This window comes from Schistocerca nitens, chromosome 9 (genome assembly GCF_023898315.1).
Source record: "Schistocerca nitens isolate TAMUIC-IGC-003100 chromosome 9, iqSchNite1.1, whole genome shotgun sequence".
NCBI lineage: Eukaryota > Metazoa > Arthropoda > Insecta > Orthoptera > Acrididae > Schistocerca > Schistocerca nitens.
In genome coordinates, this window is record NC_064622.1 from 35,112,826 (window position 1) to 35,136,492 (window position 23,667).

General features: G+C 42.2%; 1 protein-coding gene across 1 annotated transcript in view; it reads right to left on the reverse strand.

Moving 5' to 3' along the window:
- Positions 1–1,937: 1,937 nt before the first annotated feature.
- Positions 1,938–23,667, reverse strand: part of LOC126203948 (trypsin delta-like) — a 35,695-nt gene continuing 13,965 nt past the window's right edge. Inside the window, exon 2 of the mRNA XM_049938341.1 lies at positions 1,938–5,612. Within this exon, the coding sequence (XP_049794298.1) occupies positions 5,214–5,612 (399 nt within the window). The 3' untranslated portion in view covers positions 1,938–5,213. The remainder of the gene's footprint in view (positions 5,613–23,667) is intronic.

The following is a 23,667-nucleotide window of genomic DNA, read 5'->3' on the forward strand; positions in this document are numbered from 1 at the left end:
TTTATTGTAATACGACTACCCATGATGGCAATAATTTAATTTTATGAACATTATTCTGTAATACTAAAATACATGGTACAGAAATGTTCAATGACTAGACTATGGATGCCGCAAACTACTTATGTAATCACTAATCAAGACTTGTGTGTTAGTTAATGTCCTTCACCTTCTGACCTAACTACCTGAAATTATTGTAACATCCATTTGTCTTGTCCATCCTCATTATCATGGAGCACTATATTTGGTTTTTGCACTAATTCTACGTTTGTGTGCCTCTTAAGAGCGTGGTGTTGACACGACATGCTGTCCACCACCGTAAGCGATGAAGACGTTATTATGGTCCCACTGTTTGGTGTACCTGGTGTACTGCCAAATGATAGCATGGAATATTACTACGACGTTTCAGTGTCTTGATACGCTGATAAATACTTCTGGCAACGGAACTGCAGATTGTATCACTTAGTGTTGTGATTCTGTGGAAAGATATGGACTTTCAGTGCAGCTGTGTGCAAACTAAAGTGCTACAACCATGATGCAATCCTTTCCTTTCCTATCCTAATAGTGAAAATCGTTTTAGCTAACATCATTTATGTTCATGGCCTATACATTTCTTTTCGATTTGTTGAACTCCAGTGCGAGTACACTTATGTCACTTGTCGACATGATTTTGCCATTATGTTTATTTGTTGTGAAAATACTAAAGACATTTTCGATTTGTTCTGAAGTGCAGTATGTGTGCACTCTTGTCATCTATATTGTATATACTTTTTGTGATTTGATGATTTTTTACCCTTGCGTTTATTTGTTATGAAAATGTTCAAAAGTTTTCAGTGCATATGCACTTATGTGTTTTCTACTGAACTTCAGTGCCTGTGCACTTTTCTCATTTTTCAATATGATTTGTGCTTATTCTGTATACCTTTTATGATTTCGTGATATGTTTTATGTCATTTGTTACTCATTATATATACATTTCGCCATATGCTGATATATTCTGAACTGCAGTGCATGTGCAATCATGTCACTTGTCAAAATACTATTTTGCCGTTCTATTTATTTGGTCTGAAAATGCTACAGAATCTTACAGTGCGTGTGCACTTTGTTATCTGTCAAATAATTTGTATATACATTTTTCTGATATGTTTCGTACTCACATTTTGTACTACAAGTGAATATTTTGTAAATTGTAAAAATTAATTAGTTAAAAAACAAAAAAATTTGTTACGATGGCAAGTCCAAATGACTCACCATCGCTGCCAAATTTTTGCCCCCCCAGTGGAGGGTTATGAAAGGCGTATGTACTCGTTGGCAGCGATGACGAGGCATTGTAGAATCTTTGACCAGAGCAGTTGCGCTCGAGGCGCAGTTGCGAGCGGCAGTCTGTCAGTAGTAGTAGCCGAGTTCAGTAGCGGAGAGCAGTCTGTCAGTAGTAGTAGCCGAGTTCAGTAGCGGAGAGCAGTCTGTCAGTAGTGGTAGCCCAGAGCAGTCGGCGGGCGTCGGCACCGCAATGGTCGAGATTCAGGACAAGGTATATTATTAAGCAGCATTGCGCTCAGCTAATGATGTAAATTAACTGTAACTAATTTGTGTAAGAATCGCCCCCAATAATAATTTTGATTTCAAAGCAATTTTTAACAAAAGAATCATTCGATTTCCTTCCATTTCCTTCAAACAAAAATTTCAGTTAGATTTCAAAAAAATACTTGCAATGCATTTCCTCCAAGCCGCGGCCAACAATAAGAGCAGAACTTTGACATGCAGTTATACTGAGGTAAGAAAATAATTCTGATTTTTGCACAGGGCCAAAGACCGACATTTCGGTTTAATTGAGTTTTGATTATCACTATAGTTTCATTGTCATGGGATTATCTTTCATTATTTAATGGGAACTTATACTTGGGTCAGATTGCTAATTTTTGTTTAATTGTCTTTGTCATTAATATTTTTGCGGGAAGGTTACTCTTGGTTCCATTTCTAATAATTTGTCATTTTAAAATTTTTGTGGGAAGGTTACAATGCCAACAATACCTCTGCTCAAGGTCCCAGTAACCAGTAAATCTACCCTCTCCAATTGTCCGCACTTAAACGTAAAATTGGCCGCTGGCCCAGTGGACGAGGCATTCCATGCTGGCTGAGACGTCACACAGGACAGTTAGTTGTTTCTGTTCCCACAATTGCAATCTGTTCGGAGAAATGCGGACTCACCTCTGACCTGTGATTGATCAGACGTCTCGCATCTAAAGACATAGTAAAATCGGTGTTCCCAAGGAATTCTAATGAGAACAGAGGTGTCATATCTTGCCCACCAGCCTCTCTATGTCATTGCATCTTAGAGCAGCAGCCTCTGTCAATAGCCCACACAGCTTCTAGATGTTTCTGGACGCAGGCCAGCTCATTCTGTTTGTGCCTGCAACAAGCACAACCCCTATCAATTTCTAACTGCTGAAGAAGTAAAACAAAAACTAACTGTTGGGTCTTTTACACATAGTTATCGTGTTACAAAATGAAAAGCACAAGTTGCTATATCACATACTCTACAGTATTATTTCTTTCATTCCCTCCTTATCTACATGTATTATATAGGTTACCTGCCTGCTCTTATGGTAGATGCTGAGAAAGTATTTTTGACTTATTCCCAATTGTGATATGGGGGGAAAATGTGGTTTCTGTGGGAAGTGTGTTGTAGGATTGTTCTGAAGACTTTATCTATAGATATATCTTCAGATGAGAGCAGATTATTTCACCAGGGTGACACGAAGACAATTCACTTGATCATTCCATCCTTCATCACCTTAGAGCAGAATCAATAAGCTATAATATTGGCTGAATTTGATGAGCAACGTTACTACCGCCCTCTAGAAACGTCATGTACAGTCGATGAATCTTAAATAATTTTGTTTCAATTCATATAGCTGTTAGCGAGAAATTTAATAAAAGTTCGTAATAATGAAAATAATACATGAAAAATTACATATATTTTCACTGCCTGTCGGTTAAGTTACCTCCTGATTACAGCCTTTGATGCAGTACATCAATAAATAAAATAAATCGTTGTACATCTACAAGAAAATGATTATTATTATTAAGTCTTAGTATCTGCTGAGTAGAAAAGACAGCAAATTAAATTAATGTAAAGTTAATGGATCTTGGTGTCTGAAGTTCTGTAAGTTAACCACCACGCATATTACAACAATATACATAATGGAACAATGGTGCCAGCGCAATCTTGAGCCTCAGCCAAATGTCTGGAAGCAAGGAAGGAAGATCTGTGCTTCACATTTCTTCGACAACTAGGTCGTTAGAGACGGAGCACTAGCTCGGATGAGGGAGGTACTGGCAAGGAAATCGGTCATGCCCTTCCGAAAGAAACATCCCAGTATTTGCCTTAAGCATTTAGAGAAATCAGAGGAAACCTAAATCCGTATGGCTAGACGGGATTTGAAGCGTCATCCTTCCGGAGTCGAGTCCATTGTTGAAACCACAGCATTACCTCACTCAGTTAACATACGTAAAGCATGACCACATGTATTGTGTATAGTGTTATCGCTTGCTGATTTGGCTAGTAGCTGCATTAGCCGTACAATAGGTGATCCCTACAGATTTCTTGGAACACTAAACCAGTAGTAGGAAGGGGTTAAGTGGACATAGATTAGCATATTGTTCCATATATCAGTATAAGTATTTTGTCTTTGAACATACAAAGCAAATTCATATATCCAAATGGAAATGGCAAGTGAGAGTTTCAGTTTGTCGGACTAAGTTTTCAGGATGAGTATTTACGAGGGCAGTTCAATAAGTAATGCAACACATTTTTTTTCTCGGCCAATTTTGGTTGAAAAAACCGGAAATTTCTTGTGGAATAGTTTCAAACATTCCCGCTTCGTCTCGTATAGTTTCATTGACTTCCGACGGGTGGCAGCGCTGTACGGAGCTGTTAAAATGGCGTCTGTAACGGATGTGCGTTGCAAACAACGGGCAGTGATCGAGTTTCTTTTGGCGGAAAACCAGGGCATCTCAGATATTCATAGGCGCTTGGAGAATGTCTACGGTGATCTGGCAGTGGACAAAAACACGGTGAGTCATTGGGCAAAGCGTGTGTCATAATCGCCGCAAGGTCAAGCAAGACTGTCTGATCTCCCGCGTGCGGGCCGGCCGTGCACAGCTGTGACTCCTGCAACGGCGGAGCGTGCGAACACACTCGTTCGAGATGATCGACGGATCACCATCAAACAACTCAGTGCTCAACTTGCCATCTCTGTTGGTAGTGCTGTCACAATTGTTCACCAGTTGGGATATTCAAAGGTTTGTTCCCGCTGGGTCCCTCGTTGTCTAACCGAACACCATAAAGAGCAACGGAGAACCATCTGTGCGGAATTGCTTGCTCGTCATGTGGCTGAGGGTGACAATTTCTTGTCAAAGATTGTTACAGGCGATGAAACATGGGTTCATCACTTCGAACCTGAAACAAAACGGCAATCAATGGAGTGGCGCCACACCCACTCCCCTACCAAGAAAAAGTTTAAAGCCATACCCTCAGCCGGTGAAGTCATGGTTACAGTCTTCTGGGACGCTGAAGGGGTTATTCTGTTCGATGTCCTTCCCCATGGTCAAACGATCAACTCTGAAGTGTATTGTGCTACTCTTCAGAAATTGAAGAAACGACTTCAGCGTGTTCATAGGCACAAAAATCAGAACGAACTTCTCCTTCTTCATGACAACGCAAGACCTCACACAAGTCTTCGCACCGAGAGGAGCTCACAAAACTTCAGTGGACTGTTCTTCCTCATGCACCCTACAGCCCCGATCTCGCACCGTCGGATTTCCATATGTTTGGCCCAATGAAGGACGCAATCCGTGGGACGCACTACGCGGATGATGAAGAAGTTATTGATGCAGTACGACGTTGGCTCCGACATCGACCAGTGGAATGGTACCGTGCAGGCATACAGGCCCTCATTTCAAGGTGGCGTAAGGCCGTAGCATTGAATGGAGATTACGTTGAAAAATAGTGTTGTGTAGCTAAAAGATTGGGGAATAACCTGGTGGATTTCAATGCTGAATAAAACAACCCCTGTTTCAGAAAAAAAATGTGTTGCATTACTTATTGAACTGCCCTCGTATTAGGACAATTGTAAAGAAAAATTACAGTTTGAAGCATAAAACAACACAACTATGTTCCAGTGTACAGCTAGTGAAGCCATACGCCATGTCTGTTAAACTCCTTTGTTGTTCCTGATCCAGGCTCTGTAGCAGCCCACGCTGGTATAGACGGTAGCGGCACTGAAACAGTTCGGCCTGCTCCAGGAATCGATGCCGATCTGAGTGTCCCCATAGACCAGGGGACTGCCCGAATCCCCACTGCAGGTGGCCATCGTGGGGTCCCCCGCGCACACCATGCCCAGCGTCACCGGCGCCACGTCGGCCAACATTTCACGGCAGGTGTCGCGGTCCACGACGTGCATGTCCGCCCGCTGCAGGTAGACGGGGATGTTCTCACTCAAGGTTTGGCCCCAGCCAGAGACGGTGGCTGGCAGACCTGCTGGAGGGTCGTATCCGTCGGCAGGGAGGTTGACCGCTTGTACGTTCGAGCCTAGTGGGAAGGGCTCAGAAGGCTGCGTACACAGTAAAGACCGAATCACGTCTACTGCAGGTACGAAAACGTATCAACGAAATGCTTGGAACGCTGGGAATATGTTGGAACATTCTACAGGAGACACAAATGCTACAATTAATCAAACAACATAATAAATTGTAGATGATGTTTTTTAAAAAATTAATATATTTTTCTTAGCTAGTAGACTATCTCTTAATTCATTCACTTCAATACAGCACATAAAATAATACCAATAATTAATATAGTTTATGAACAAAAGTTGTTGAATATGGTAGAATGAACCATGGTTTAGGTGTACAACTGATTATGATTTGAATCAGAAGAAACATGTTATCGAGGGTGTCTAAAATGTAAATTCAGAAATTAAGTTTTCCTCCAGACATTCAAGTCTCATCTTTCTTGACTTCCGCAAGGCGTTCGATACAGTTCCCCACAGTCGTTTAATGAACAAAGTAAGAGCATATGGACTATCAGACCAATTGTGTGATTGGATTGAAGAGTTCCTAGATAACAGAACGCAGCATGTCATTATCAATGAAGAGAAGTCTTCCGAAGTAAGAGTGATTTCAAGTGTGCCGCAGGGGACTGTCGTATGACCGTTGCTATTCACAATATACATAAATGACCTTGTGGATGACATCGGAAGTTCACTGAGGCTTTTTGCGGATGATGCTGTGGTATATCGAGAGGTTTTAACAATGGGAAATTATACTGAAATGCGTGCTGCGAATACATAGAAGGAAAGATCACATATCATTTAGCTACAATATAGCATGTCAGCAACTGGAAGCAGTTAATTCCATAAATTATCTGGGAGTACGCATTAGGAGTGATTTAAACTGGAATGATCATATAAAGTTGATCGTCGGTAAAGCAGATGCCAGACTGAGATTCATTGGAAGAATCCTACGGAAATGCAATCCGAAAACAAAGGAAGTAGGTTACAGTATGCTTGTTCGCCCACTGCTTGAATACTGCTCTGCAGTGTGGGATCCGTACCAGATACGGTTGATAGAAGAGATAGAGAAGATCCAACGGAGAGCAGCGCGCTTCGTTACAGGATCATTTAGTAATCGCTAAAGCGTTACGGAGATGATAGATAAACTCCAGTGGAAGACTCTGCAGGAGAGACGCTCAGTAGCTCGGTACGGGCGTTTGTTGAAGTATCGAGAACATACCTTCACCGAGGAATCAAGCAGTATATTGCTCCCTCCTACGTATATCTCGCGAAGAGAACATGAGGATAATATCAGAGAGATTAGAGCCCACACAGAGGCATACCGACAATCCTTCTTTCCACGAACAATGCGAGACTGGAATAGAAGGGAGAACCGATAGAAGTACTCGAGGTACCCTCCGCTACACACCGTCGAAGAAATTAACTAAAATTGTCCTATGGCCAGGACTTGAACCCAGGGTCCTTGTTCGTTAGGCGAGAATGCTAACCATTACACCACCGCAACACTATGGATCAGAGAGCTGCATAGACTACCCAAGTTCAATGCCCTCCGCAACGCAAACTTCATATCTTCACCTTATTTTCCCTTCTGAAAGCCGGTGAGTGAAACGCAGTCTAGATATTGTTGTACTCAGTATTGAGAATTAATTGTGATCTCTCATATCGAGCTACTGTCTTGTCGAGTATTTTTCAGTGGCCCAGGGTCCATCTGTCACTCAAACAGGACAGCAAAAGCTACTCGTATTTACTGGTACAAAATTTCATTTCGTTTTATAAATTTCAAGTATTGCCACAAGCAGATAATGCATTTCGCGATATTTTCATTTTCCTTGGAATTGTGTGAGTCAAAGTTTGATTATGCACCTTCTGTGGCCCGAACGGCATGTTTGGATTTCAGTATTCTGAGTAAAATATTATAAGGATTCGGTTTGGGATCGCATAGCTCGCGAAAATTGTAAACAGTGTGAATGAACAGTTTGTTTCTAAAAAGAAAAAGGAAAAAGTATTTGTTACCAGATTTGATCTGGCTGACAGTGCCTTGTATAAAAATGACGATTTTGTCGACGTTTTAGAACTAGTTGTTAAACTAAAAAGTTTCCCACTGATGGAGGCTTCAATTGCGCGCTGCAGTATAATACACAATTTACCAAACAACAGAAACATTTCCTGGGCATAGAATGGAACTAACCACGAATAAGAAGTTTTGAAAGAATACTTCTCGGCACATTCACCTTACAAACGTTGGACATAGTAGATAATACTTCTGAACTTAATAAAGCAGTATTAATAATGAAGTTAAAAGTGAGAAAGTAATTGACTGATAAACTACTTCTGTAAAATGTTTTTGAGAGTAATGAGGTTGTTGTGCGATATTTTAAGTTTTGTTTCCGCGTTCAGGTGGCGAGGGGCATCCTTTCCCGTTCTGACTTTCACCTCAAGTGAAGCTACAAGAAGTCTACAATGTTCTGTGCTTGGGCAGCAGGGTAGATAGCTGACACACGGTCTCGTTGTAATGTCCGTCTGCCAAGCTAACGGAATTATCGGTTCATATACCAAGAATTGTATATTTCAGGCAAAATTATGCTGAACAACAGGTGATTACTCAATAAAATCTCTATATCTCGCTTCGTTAGACAAGGTAAAAGAAACGAATCTTAAAGTGTAAAGACGTTGTTGCTTAGTCTGAATATTTGTTGACGTGGCTCTCCACATTAGCATGACCTGAGGAGGTCTCTACATCTCTGTGTAATTATTGCAATTTATGTCGATTTGAACCTGCTTACTCTGTTGTCCGATTTGTAATCTCTTTTCACAATTTTTACCCAACACGGTTTCGCCCTTTATTGTACTCATGATTACGTCAACCGCTCCCTTCTTTTACACTGGTCGTTCCTTAAACTTCTTTCTTTCCCAGATTGATTCACTCGCTCCTCGTCAGCTATTCAATCTACGCATCTAATGTCCAACATGCATGGATTCTTAGTATAGTGCCCACAATCTGAAAGGTTGTGAGATCTAATCCCGATAGAATCAAAGAGTATTTCAGTCTGTCCTTACCCACTTGACTACCATTGGGACGTCGGTGTCCCACGATAGATCATCAGAGAAGCAGCTGGAATTTGTAACATGTTATCGCTGTAAATCAATGTCTCACTGGTAAAGGGAAGCCTGCTAACGTTAGCGGAATTCTTATAACTGGAGTGTGTGCTTTCACCAAGTGTCATTGCTAACCCTAGTATCCATATTAACACATACAAATAGTTGGCACCTGCAGGTAGGTAAACCAATTACCAGACTCGTAAAGTGGGCTGCCTTTGTGCCTTCCCGGACACATTTGTCAACGGCTTACACCCATGAACTGATGCTTGCCTCCGGCCGGAGTGGCCGAGCGGTTCTAGGCGCTACAGTGTGGAACCGCGTGTCCGCTACGGTCGCAGATTCGAATCCTGCCTCGGGCATGGATGTGTGAGATGTCCTTAGGTTAGTTAGGTTTAAGTAGTTCTAAGTTCTAGGGGACTGATGACCTCAGAAGTTAAGTCCCATAGTGCTGAGAGCCATTTGAACCAATTGATGCTTTCCACATTGCAAACGAATCCCGTATTGACCATCTGTAGTGTGAGTTAAGAACTTCTAGAGATGCACTGTCTACTGATGTGTATTTTCGTTATGTCTTGTTGTTTTTGTGCAATCGTCTTTTGCAACCCTGATGTACTTGTGAATAACCCTGTATGTCCGACCCCCAACCCCCTAACATCCTTGGAAAACGAAACAGCGGAAAGTATTCCTTTCATATTGTTACTGATACTAAGACATTAATTAAAATGACTAAACATTAATATTTTTCAAAGAAAACTGGTAGCCAAGCATTTAATGTTGCCTTCACCAGTAGGGTGGGGGGGGGGGGGGTGGGGGGGGGGGGCAAGGAGAGCACGAGCACAATTTGTTAGTGCGAGTTGCCTACATCAGGGACAAGCATACATTCAGGGGCAAACCTATTGTTCTCTGGTGATTGACAAGCCCTTAACCTATTGTTTTGCTAAGAGACTTATGACCCCCTGGAGATAATTCTTCCTTTGACAGGTCCTTAACCTGTTGTCGTCCCAACTCTCCCCTCCTCCTCACAACCCCTCAGGAAACGTCCAGCATCCCTCCTCCCCCTTGATGGTGCAGGTACACATTCAGGCCTGAGTTATTCGAATAGACCCCTCTCAGTCTACCAATTTGATTGACTGCTTCATTAAATTGATTAATTAACTAACCCCTCTCATTCTGATTAACCCCCAATCCTCCACTTCCCTTCTCTCCCCCACCAAGAAATTGGTGGCTCTGTGCCGGAGTTCCAGGACCTCACAGCAGCAAATTCAGCTATATAGCACAGGGTATCTTGTTTATTTACAAAAAATTAAGTTTGCAGGAGTTGGAACTCTCTTGCTCAACATTCTCTACTGTTTGGGGAGATACAGGTCTTGTAAAATACAATGAAAGAAAGTAATTAAATCGCTCGCTTTTTCAACCCGATTGCAAAGAGAACATGTAATTACACTGTTAAAAATCTTTTCATCGTGAAGCAGTTATCATCCGTCCCCTGGCCACTGCCTCATACTCAATGCCAGCTCAGGGTCCTGCAAAGTGACACGTGCCTGTCCAAGAGTGTTTGCTTGGGCCCCCTGACAGACAGATCAGCTAAGAACAGAAGCAGCTAAGAAATTCTTGTCAAAACATGTGCCCTTTCTGTGAAGTGGCCACATCCTTTTGAGGCCACATCTGGGGCTGTACGAGCCATCAGTAATGGTTGGTACGAAACGCAAACCAAGTAGCATTTATCTGGTAAACCTCTCCAGAATACTGACACACGTCAGAATTCCTTCCAAGGGAAATACCTGTCTGATAATCAATTACGCCATGAACTCTAAAGTGCCACAGCCTCCCTGGTGCACTTTATTGTGTTGCATTTCACGAACTGCTTCGGGAGTTATTGTATCTGGTGTTGTAGAACATCGTCAAATACATAACTTGAAGATGTCACAGAATCTAAATGTACCACTGCACAAACAGAGAGCTCTGCATATGATGAGAGAATATTTAACAATTCTGAGGAATATCACCACTGCCACATTTGAACATATACTCTAAAAGAAAAGATCGCAATACATATGTGAAACCATTCCTGAGACACTTGGCGCTTTTGTGGAAAATACCCTTGTCTTTGAGCACGAGCTGCTTCAGCAGTTACTAAATGCAGTTGAATATGTCTCTAAAACAGTTTCTAAAAATCGCAACATACTAGTTTACCTCCATTTTGCGATGTATACCACCATTGAGTCTAAAAAAAAAGATCGCGGCGCGCTTGTGAAACCTCTTAGTTTTCTTCCACTACTCTAGAATATTTGCATGCATAAACAAATTAGGTAAAGTGTTCAACACCTCAATACATTTACAAATGCTTCTACATGAGCTTCAAATCAAAGTAAATAATATATTGATACATATTTTTCATTTAATCGTTTTGCGGCAGGTGGGGTTCACCCACTTGAGTAGACATCATGACTGCACCCCCACCCCAGCTCCCCATGAAATAACAAATGTAATCACAGGCGAATGGAATGAAGTGCGGTGTGGTAGCCACGTGTGATTCTATTGTCAGGGCGCTGCCACGAAAGTCAAAATAGCCCAGTGTCCTAATTCCAGATCACATTACTAAATACCATCAACCATGGCTCGGATATCGGCCTCCTTTGATCTCGTGCCTCCAAAGAAAGCACCAAGTGCCAGTATTCTGTTGACTGGCAAATAGCAAGACTCGCTTCCTGTCTCAGCCGCTCTCAAGAGGCCACTCCCCGCTTGACTGTGTGAACCAACGTCTCCAAACACGAAGATGGAGGTTTTAGTCTCTCCTAGTGGCTAATGCTGGAAACAAATGGAAACCTGGCGCAATTTCGATATCAAAAATAGGCAGAAATAATCCATTTGCACTACCCTGTTGAATTAATTGTGCAACAATTTAAGGGAGTCAAATATATCTCTTAAAATACTCTCTTCCATTTTAAGATGATCCTTCTTCATAACAGAACATCTACATTACATCTACTTTTACGTGATTACACTGCCATTCACAATAAAGTGCCTGGCAGAGGGTTCAATGAACCACCTTCAAGCTGTCTCTCTACCGTTCCACTCTCGAACGGCACGCGGGAAAAACGAGCACTTAAATTTTTCTGTGCGAGCCCTGATTTCTCATATTTTATCGTGATGATCATTTCTCCTTATGTAGGTGGGTGCCAACAGAATGTTTTCACAATCGGAGGAGAAAGCTGGTGACTGAAATTTCATGAGAAGATCCCATCGCAACGAAAAACGCCTTTGTTTTAATGATTGCCACTCCAATTCACGTATCATGTCTGTGGCACTATTCCTCTATTTCGCCATAATACAAAACGAGCTGCCCTTCTTTGTACTTTTTCGATGTCATCCGTCATGCCGGCCCGTGTGGCTGTGCGCTTCTAGGCGCTTCAGTCTGGAACCGCGTGACCGCTGCGGTCGCAGGTTCGAATCCTGCCTCGGGCATGGATGTGTGTGATGTCATTAGGTTAGTTAGGTTTAAGTAGTTCTAAGTTCTAGGGGACTGATGACCACAGATGTTAAGTCCCATAGTGCTCAGAGCCATCTGAACCATTTTTTTTCACCCGTCATTCCCACGTGATGCGGATCCCACACCGCACAGCAATATTCCAGGATAGGGCGGACAAACGTAGTGTAAGCAGTCTCTTTGGTAGACCTGTTGCTCCTTCTAAGTATTCTGCCAATGAATCGCAGTCTTTGGTTTACTCTACCCACAATATGATCTAAGTGATCGTTCCAATTTGGTTATTTGTAATTGTAATCCCTAAGTATTTAGCTGAATTTACAGCCTTCAGATTTGTGTGACTTATCGCGTAATCGCAATTTAGCTGATTTCTTTTCGTACTCATGTGAATAACTTTTCTTTATTCATGGTCAATTGTCACTTTTCGCACCATACAGATATCTTATCTAAATCATTTTGCAAGTCGTTTTGATCATCTGACGGTAAATGACAGCATCATCTGCAAACAATCTAAGACGGCTACTCAGATTGTCTCCTATGTCGTTAATATAGAACGGAACAATAGAGGGCCTATAGCAGTTCCTTGGGGAACGCCGGATATTACTTCTGTTTTAATCGATGACTTTCCGTCTTTTACTACGAACTGTGACCTTTCTGACAGTAAATTGCGAGTTCATTCGCACAACTGAGGCGATATTCCGTAGGCACGCAGTTTGGTTAGAAGACGCTTGTGAAGAACGGTGTCAAAAGCCTTCTCGAAATCTAAAAATATGGAATCAATTTGACATTCCCTGTCGATAGCACTTGTTACTTCATAAGTATAAAGAGTTAGTTGTGTTTCACAAGAACGATATTTTCTGAATCTGTGCTGACTATATGTCAATAAATCGTTTTCTTCAAGGTAATTCATATTGTTCGAATACAATATATGTTCTAAAACCCTACTGTAAATCGACGTTAGTGATATAAGCCTGTAATTCAGCGGATTATTCCTACTTCCCTCCTTCGGTATTGGTGTGACTTGAGCAATTTTCCAGCCTTTAGGTACGGATGTTCCTGTGGGCGAGTGGTTGTATACAACTGCTAAATATGGAGGTATTTTATCAGCATACTCTGAGAGGAGCCTGAATGGTATACAACCTGGACCAGAGGCCTTGCCTTTATTAAGTGATTTAAGCTGCTTTGTTACGCCGAGGATATGTACTTCTATGTTTCCCATCCTGGCAGTTGTTCTTGATTGGAATTCAGGAATATTTACTTCGTCTTTTTTTTTTTTGGTGAAGTAGTTTCGGAAAACATTGTTTAATAACTCTGCTTTAGTGGCACTGTCATCAATAGCTTCACCGTTGTTATCGCGCATTGAAGGTATTGATTGGGTCTTGCCACTGGTGTGCTTTATGTATGACCAGAATCTCTTTGGGTTTTCTGCCAGATTTCGAGACAGAATTTCGTTGTGGAAATTATTAAAAGCATCTCGCACTGAATTACGCGCTATATTTCGAACTTCTGTAAAACTTTGCTAATCTTGGGGACTGTTGTGCATCATACCCAATCACTATACAAATAAAGTAATGAGATTTCTGTCACAACTAGATCGTAGCACTAAATGTAACCCAGGTCTTGTGCAAGCCCTCCTCCACCACAACGTTTCCACTAAACATATCTGGTGAAAAAAATCCTGACGAAGAACAAACTCGCGATCACGAAGTGCACCGTCGCTGAATGCAGGGAAGCCCCGTCCACCTCAACCATGCCCATGTCTGTATCGAATGCATGGGTGCATGCAATGTAAGTACAGGAAACAAAATGTTGATCAATCGGGAATTTGACGTCGCGAATGTGTTTTTAAAAATAGTATAGGCTTCCTAAATTGGTTCTCTCCACTACATTCGGAAGGAGGGAGGAAGGTTCTGCTGCGTGATAGAATAAAGACTACAGCAAACATCGCTGCTAGACAGAGTCCACTGCGATGTATTGAGAAGTGCTGAACACGACACACGTAAACCGTGATCCAGCCCATAGCAATACGCTGTCATGGGTAGAAGTCGGAGACAGCTGAAAACACTCTCACATCCTCTCATGTCCTGAGGTCCACATGCAGTGCGTCCACCCCCCTCGTACATCTCCAGTGCTGACGTAAAGAGGTCAGTGAAAATTGCTACCCGGCCACAGTCATGGACGCATGTGTATGCCAGAGTGCACCAACCTCCGGCCATGATGGTTCAAGTGGTAGAAATTCAGATGTTGTCAATACACACCAGCACGAATGTCCATCATTTTGAATCTTCTCTCATGTAGCACACACACGTCCGCTTCTGTCGTGCTCACCCACCACATTGGTCATTTTGCAAGCTCTCGCTGCCACGCGTAATATCAGACAGGTAGGTGCATTCTTTGTACATGTCAAAGGCTGAGCTAATGTGTTACTTCTGTTCGCCGACTCCTCATGACCACGATGCATGAGGACCTGCTATTAAAAACTCGACCACAATGACTATATTACCATCACCCAGCATAAAAAGCTGTCTTGGATCTACAAGCACACACAAGAATCACTGATACTGTGACGCTTTCTAGTAGAAATTCTGTCTGTGATTTGGAATCAAGTCTCTCCATTCAACCACATACTTGCGCTGGATCCCATGTAGAGTCCTTTTAATGATTAGAGCCACTGATGAATAATATTCATGCCCCTTTCATATCACAAAACGACTCACTTTTTTCAAACCTATCTGCTGCAGCAAAGCTCCAACGTGGTTTTAGACAGTCCCTCTGCATCTTGCAACTGTTCCTCAGTCTCTGCAATGGCCTCCCTGCAGCTTTGTCCATGTGATCATCGCAATTTAAGTCGGAACTGAACAGAAGTCGGAGAGCGCTACATCCACCATCTTCTGCAAACGATATAGAAACAGCCTGAGCCTAGTTAATGCAACAAGATGAGCCGTCCCGGCGACAATTGTGTCGTAAACAAATTTAAAACAAAAAAAACTTGGACAGAGAAAGGTATATCACGACGGAATAAATGCACACGAACTTTATGTTTTTGCGTGACCGCATAGGCGGAGTAAAATATCCATGTTTTATAGTAAATATTAAATTTAATCGTAGTATCAAGGAGTAAACTATTTATGTAATAACTTCTATGATTGATAAGGGAGAAGAACGTTCCTAGATTGTTCTTCTCTTGTTTCTGGTGTTAAGAAGCAGACATCTTGTAGCACGAATGAAATGTAAGCTTTTATGTTGTTAACCTTGTTAATATAGTACGTTGAAGTTTCTATTTGAGTTATTTAAATGTACAGTGCGCCCTCTGTCGTGTTTCTTGCATTGGATTAATTTTCCTTAAGACGTTTACAGCTCCACAATTTTACCGGCCGCTGCTTCAACGGATGCCATTACGCGTCAATCTAAAAAGGGAAACCATAGCGGAAGCACAGAGGCCGCCCGCTTTAACATTTAACCTACATTTTTACATAGTTATGAGCCGCATTGGAGAGCAGCATTAGTTTTAAGATTTTACTTTTCAGCTTACGCCGATATCCAGGATTCGACTACAACAGCCCGAATATGATGGAAAGAGGAGTATTCTTCGAGTGTTGTGTGGGTCCAAAGTAACTTCAATATTTGAGTCCATGCTTTTTAAAGTATAAATTCACCGAGGCTCATTCTCATGTAATATTCTTGGAAGGAAAAATCAGTTAACAATTTTTTCATATTGGACCACACAATTACATTTACGCATGTTTTTAATGATAATCCTCTAGAACAGCCACTTCAATGACCTTCTTTTGACCACTTGGTGGTAATGGTAAAATGTTGTAGTAGCTCCGCCAACGGGGTACAGTGTGTAAGGTCAGTGAAAAAAAAAAAAACCACGAGACAGTTTGAGCACTTATGGTGGTGTTCCTTACCGGGAAAATTACGAAGACTCCACATGAACTGGAAGGGTTTTGCTACAGCATTGTGATGCGTTTCCAAACTACATACAGGTACTACAGTCCAAAGGACATCTGTGTCCCTCAGGGTGCATTCATATCTGTCACACACACATTCATCATCGTTATTTTGTACCATCCAACAGAGAATAAAAAACTAAGAACTATAAAATCTCTGCTAACTTCATCCAACAGAGAACATGTGGCGATCCTGTTAAAAACAGAGGTGTTGATCTATAGGAACAGGAGGCCAGTGATTGAAATCGCTTGCACAGACCAGTATGAAATTTCATTGCCAGCACTGTGGGAGGACCGTATCCCCATATATAAGTCGCAAGAAAGGGTCACTCTTTTGTTGTTTTATACGTGGTTTTGTTCTGCTATGACACGTTTTGTACATACCCATACATTTTTGTTTTCTTCTGCCATGACTTCGAGGTATGTGTCATGTTTAAATAAAACTCAGTCACAACGTATGGAAACTGGAAGAACTTTGTGTCATCGTGGAGTGTTTCCAAAGTGCTGTCCGAAAGTTAATGACAGCCTCTAGATCTAACTCATCTTTCACATTGACCAAAGGGCTGACGGCTCAGTGCTTCATTTCCATTGCTTCCTCATGTTGTAGTCATGCATTCGATCTCTGTTTTGGTGCATTTGAATTGCGTTTTGATATCCGGTCAGTGGTCAGAGGTATTAAGTAATGTGATCTGTAATTAGGACATTGGGAAGACGTGTGTGTGTGTGTGTGGGGGGGGGGGGGGGGGGTGCAGTCTTGATGTCTACCCCAGTGGGCGAACACCATCTCCCGCAAACTGATTAAATGAGAAATATGTATCAATATATTATTGACTTTGATTTGAAGTTCATGTAGCAGAACTTACAAATATATTGAGGTGTTAAACTCTTTACGTAATTTGTTTATGCATGCAACAGTTCTAGAGTTGTTGTTGTTGTTGTTGTTGTGGTCTTCAGTCCTGAGACTGGTTTGATGCAGCTCTCCATGCCAGTAAAGCTGCATGCCCTCGGGAAAAATTACGGCCGTAGTTTCCCCTTGCTTTCAGCCGTTCGCAGTACCAGCACAGCAAGGCCGTTTTGGTTATTGTTACAAGGCCAGATCAGTCAATCATCCGGACTGTTGCCCTTGCAACTACTGAAAAGGCTGCTGCCCCTCTTCAGGAACCACGCGTTTGTCTGGCCTCTCAACAGATACCCCTCCGTTGTGGTTGTACCTACGGTACGGCTATCTGTATCGCTGAGGCACGCAAGCCTCCCCACCAACGGCAAGGTCCATGGTTCATGTGGGGGGGGGAGTAGTGGAGAAAAAATGAGCGGTTTCACAAGTGCACTGCAATCTTTTTTTAGAGTCAGTGGTGGTATACATTGCGAAACTGATGTAAACTAGTGTTCAGCGATCTTTTTGAAAGTGTGTTTAGAGATATAGTCAACTGCATTAGTAACTCCTCAAGCAGCTCATACTCAGAGACAAGGGTGTTTCCCACAAAAGCACCAAGTGCCTCAGGGATGGTTTCACAAGTGTGTCACGGTCTTTTATTTTAGATTATGTGTTCAAATGTGGCAGTGGTGATATTCCTCAGAATTGTTTAAATATTCTCTCATCATATGTAGAGCTCTCTGTTCGTGCAGTGGTACATTTAGATTCTGGGACATCTTCAAGTTATGTATGTGACAATATTCTGAAACACCAGATGTAATAACTCCTGAAGTAGTTCGTGAATTGCAACACAAAAAAGTGCGACAGGGATGCTGTGGAACTTTAGAGTCCATGACGTAATCGATTCTCAGACAGGTTTTTTCCCGTGGAAGGAGTTACCACGTGCATCGGTATTCCATTGAGGTTTACCAGATAAACACTGCTTTGTCTGCGTTTCGTACCGACCATGACTGATGGTGTGTACTGTCCCAGCAGTGGCTTCAACAGGATGTGGCCACTTCACGGAGAGAGCACTTTTTTTGACAGGAATTTCTTATCCGCTTTTGTTTGGGGTTAGTGTGACATCTGGTCTGTCTGTCACAGGGCCCAAGCACACACTCTTGGACAAGACCCCGAGTGACTGCGTGTGTGGTGGTGTGAGCCAGCATTGAGTACGAGGCAGTGGCCAGGGGATGGATGGTAAGTGCTTCATGATGAAAATATTTTTAACACTGTAATTACATGTTTTCTTACGCAATAGGGTTGAAAAAAATCTATCAATTTAATTACCTTTTTCGATGTATTTTACGAGACCTACATCTCCATAAACAGCAGAGAATGATGATGAAGAGAGATCCAACCCCTACAAACCGAATTTTTTGTAAATGAAGAGTATACCCTCTGCTATGCAATTGATTTCCCTGTCATGTGATCCTTCGTCTCCAGCACAGAGCTGCCAGTTTCCTGATGGGGAGAGAATTGGAGGGGACAGTAGGGACATTTATCAGAGAGAGAGAGGCTAATTGCTTGATAAATTTAATTAAGTAGTCAGTCAAACGGGTAGAATGAGAGGGGGTTATCTGAATAACTGAAGCCTGAAAGTGTGTCAGTGATGGGGAGGGGGTAGGGTTGGTGATTTCCTAAGGGGATGAGAGGAGGAAGGTGAGAGGGAGGGTGGGGGAACAGTAGGTTAAGGACCTGCCAATCTAAAGGAAGGATTATCCCCTGCAGAAGAATAGGTTAAGAATCTCTCAATCAGAACAGAACAATAGGTTTGCCCATCAATGTATGCTTGCGCCTTATGTAGGCAAGCCGCATTAAAAATTGCGCTCGTGCTCTCCTTGCCCCCCTACATTCATCTCTCAACAATGTGGAGATTCGTCAGGAACGACCCATGCCTAAGATACCACACCCGGTAGAATGACTAGTACTGGCTATGGACACACATGAATTGAAAGACATGCACCAGGCAGTTGAGCCACACGAAATTGTTATTGTTATTATTGTCTCCGCAATTCAGACTCTATTTTGTGCTTGTCTGAACTGTTTATCTTCCACATATCACTTCTGTAGAAGGCTACACTCACTGAAAAATACCTTCAGAAAAGACTTGCTTATGTTTAAGCTTATATTCATTGTTATCAAAATTCGTGGTTTAGAGAAATGTTCTACTTGCTCTTGCCGGTCTGAATACTACATCCTCTCCATTTTGGCTATAAACATTTCTTTTGTTGTCGCCGGCCGCGGTGGCCGAGCGGTTCTAGGCACTCAGTCCGGAACCGCGCGACTGCTACGGTCGCAGGTTCGAATCCTACCTCGGGCATGGATGTGTGCGACGTCCTTAGGTTAGTTAGGTTTAAGTAGTTCTACGTTCTAGGGGCCTGACCACAGATGTTAAGTCCCATAGTGCTCAGAGCCATTTGAACCATTTTTTTTTTTTGTTGTCCAGAGAAGAAAACACGTCTACTACATTTAAAATCTTATTTTCCCAGTATCGCTTGATTTAATTCAACCTGATTCCATTACCTTTGTTTTTCGTTTGTCGACGTTCGAGACTATTCATTCCATGCAACTGAGCTTTAATGTTCTTCGCCATCTCTGACAGGATTATAAGTCTTTGATAAATCTTTAAGGTTTTCTTCCTTCTCCCTGAACTTTTATTCCCCTTAGGCATCTCTTTTTGGTTTTCTTCACAGTATGGTCAGCATTCAGACTGAATAACACCAGGGATTGACTACAGTCGTGTCTCACTCCTTCTCAGCTACTGCTTTCATGTTGTTATACACATACAAATGCACATGCATTTATGAATAAGTTGTGGTTACCTTCATTCCCATATTTCATCCCTGCTGCCTTCAGAATTTTGAAGAACGTATTCCAATAGTACTGTCAAAAGCTTTCTTTACATACAGAAATGCTATTTACCTAGGTTTGTCTTTCTTGGACTGTCTCGTAAAATAAGTAGGGGTCAATATTGGCTTGCACACTCCTACGTTTCTCCCGAACGCAAACTGAGCGTCGCCTTGATAGTCTTCTATTAATTTCTCCATTCTTCTGTAAATAATTCGTGTCAGTAATTTGCAACCATGATAGTCTGGTAATACTCACACCTGTAGCAGATGCAGTTTTTGGGCCTGGAATTATTATATTTCTCTTGGAGTGTTATGTATTTCGCTGTTCTGATGTATCTTGCTCACGCGGTGGAATAATTTTCTAACTATGCCAATAATTGTGAAGAAATGTCGTCTGCTCTGGGGGCTAGTTCCGTCTTAAGTCTGTAAGTGATCTGTGATACCTAGTCTCTTTTTCACGTACTTCCTCTTCCGTTTGTAATAATACCGTCTTCAAGTTAATTTCCCATGCGTAACCGTTCTATATCCTTCTTCCACGTTAATGACAACTAGAGAGCCTGTATACAGAGATAGAGAGAGTGGCCATAGGTGAAGTTGCCCGTGATTGGTTGATTAGCTTTGGCAGAAAAATGGCGCCAAACGTCTCTCGCGCTTCCTATGTTCGCCGTGATTTTGAGTTGAATTGAAGTTCAGTGGACCTTTGGAAACGATTAATAGGTATTTGAACTATTGAGAGACTTGTTATGCGTTGTGCATGCATGTTCGATTTAGTTGTATATCGTTTTTAGTACATAATTAGCGTTTGCCATCGTAAATACGAGTTGAAATAATGAAGCGTTTTGTGATGAAGTCGGTAGGCCTACGTGTTTGAAGTAAACACGATAGTAATTGTACAGTATTGTTTTTGACATCTGTAATTCGTTCTGCAGACGTTCGTAAACGATGCCAGGTTGTGCTGCATTTATTATTATTATTATTAAGCATTACAATCCATGAAGGCTTTTTGCTGCAGAATGGACAATGTTGAACCACTTTGCTCTGTCTTTACAAGTAATTTGCCACTGTCTGTCATGTCCTAGTTTTCTGAGATCGTCTTGAATATTGTCCAAGTATCTCATGCGTGGGCGTCCAAGAGGTCGTCTTCCGGTGGGAATCTCTTCAGTCACTTTCTTGATGGTCCTGTTTGGTGGTGCTCTGATGACATGCCCTATCCATTTCAGTCTTTTGGCTTTAATTTTGGCCACTATATCGGAGTCTTTATATAATTTGTAAATTTCATTGTTATTTAGCAATCTCCATTCATCACTGATCCTATCTCTTATGGGTCCAAATATTTTTCTCAAAATTTTTCGTTCAAATACTCTTAATCTGTTTTCCTCTTTTTTTGTGAGAGTCCAGGTTTCAGATCCATAGGTGAGTACTGGTATAATCAATGATTTGTATACTTGTAGTTTGGTGTTCCTAGAAATTAACTTGCTTTTGAAAACTGTCAAGAGACTATAGTAGCATTTGTTAGCCTTCTGAATTCGTGATTCTATTTCAATTTTTATGGAGTTGTCAGAGGTTGTGCTGCATTTGGTTGTTCCAATAGAGGCGAAGGTGGATTTCGCATGTTAGCATTTCCACGCAATGAAGAAAGAGGAAATAAGTGGGCAATCGCAGTCAACAGGGCTGGCATAAATCAAACAGGAGCCTTGTGGAAACCAACCAAGTACTCTTATATATGCGAAGTAAGTCGTTTTTGCTTTCTACTACATATAAAACAACTTACAATATACATAGTAAAATTTCAAAACAGACCTGTAAATTGGCTCTGTGGAAATGATTATAACACATTATTCTTATAAGCAAAGACATTTAACGAATGACTCCGCCATAGTGTCTTGTGCTTTTTATTCGGTGAGTGTGTACTCCACTGCTCCACTACTGGCCATTCAAAAGTCCCGCCCGCAGTTTGGCAGAAAAATGGCCGCCGTATCGTCCGGTTGACCACTCTCCCCCTATACAGGCTCTCTAATGACAATGGTCGACGACGACAGTGCAGCGCTGTGACTCTGAATGGAGGTGACACACTGCAAGTGGTTGTATAACTGGGTGCTGGGCTTATATTTCTGCTCACCGCACGTGCAGAACTATAGACCTATATCTCTAACGTCGATCGGTTGTAGAATTTTGGAACACGTATTATGTTCGAGTATAATGACTTTTCTGGAGACTAGAAATCTAATCTGTAGGAATCAGCATGGGTTTCGAAAGTGACGGTCGTGTGAAACCCAGCTCGCGCTACTCGCCCACGAGCTTCAGAGGGCCATAGACACGGGTTCACAGGTAGATGCCGTGTTTCTTGACTTCCGCAAGGCGTTCGATACAGTTCCCCACAGTCGGTTAATGAACAAAGTAAGAGCATATGGACTATCAGACCAATTGTGTGATTGGATTGAAGAGTTCCTAGATAACAGAACGCAACATGTCATTCTCAATGGAGAGAAGTCTTCCGAAGTAGGAGTGATTTCAGGTGTGCCGCAGGGGAGTGTCATAGGACGGTTGCTATTCACAATATACATAAATGACCTTGTGGATGACATCGGAAGTTCACTGAGGCCTTTTGCAGATGATGCTGTGGTGTATCGAGAGGTTGTAACAATGGAAAATTGTACTGAAATTCAGGAGGATCTGCAGCGAATTGACGCGTGGTGCAGGGAATGGCAATTCAATCTCAATGTAGACAAGTGTAATGTGCTGCGAATACATAGAAAGATAGATCCCTTATCATTTAGCTACAAAATAGCACAGGTCAGCAACTGGAAGCAGTTAATTCCATAAATTATCTGGGAGTACGCATTAGGAGTGATTTAAAATGGAATGATCATATAAAGTTGATCGTCGGTAAAACAGATGCCAGACTGAGATTCATTGGAAGAATCCTAAGGAAATGCAATCCGAAAACAAAGGAAGTAGGTTACAGTACACTTGTTCGCCCACTGCTTGAATACTGCACAGCAGTCTGGGATCCGTACCAGATAGGGTTGATAGAAGAGATAGAGAAGATCCAACGGAGAGCAGCGCGCTTCGTTACAGGATCATTTAGTAATCGCGAAAGCGTTACGGAGAAGATAGATAAACTCCAGTGGAAGACTCTGCAGGAGCGACGCTCAGTAGCTCGGTACGGGATTTTGTTAAAGTTTCGAGAACATACCTTCACCGAAGAGTGAAGCAGTATGTTGCTCCCTGCTACGTATATATGTCGCGGAGAGACCATGAGGATAAAATCAGAGAGATTAGAGCCCACACAGAAGCATACCGACAATCCTTCTTTCCACGAACGAGACTGCAATAGAAGGGAGGACCGATAGAGGTACTCAGTTTACCCTCCGCCACACACCGTCAGGTGGTTTGCGGAGTATGAATGTAGGTGTAGATGTCATGCTCAGAGATCAGAATGGGTGCAGGAACATTGCCTTTGAAGTATGTGAAAAGGTCGCGTGGGCTAATGAGTCCCAGTATCCTGCGGTACACGTAGGGTACGAGCACATCGCAGCCATCTCGAGGCGATACGTTGTGCTCGCCAGCAGGGCACACCGTAGAGGACATGGTGGATCTATTCTCATGTGGGGTGTCACTGGCATAGCTGGGGCGTGTCAGCCGGCAAAGAAGAGGGAGAGAAAGAAGGAGAGGAGAAAAAGAAGAGATATAAGAAGACGGACTGGAGGCCCCTGCAGTGGGACAGGGGCGCATATATATGAAAGAAAACCATGAGGAGATTCGTGGCCTAGCTTTTTTGCGCAAATAATTG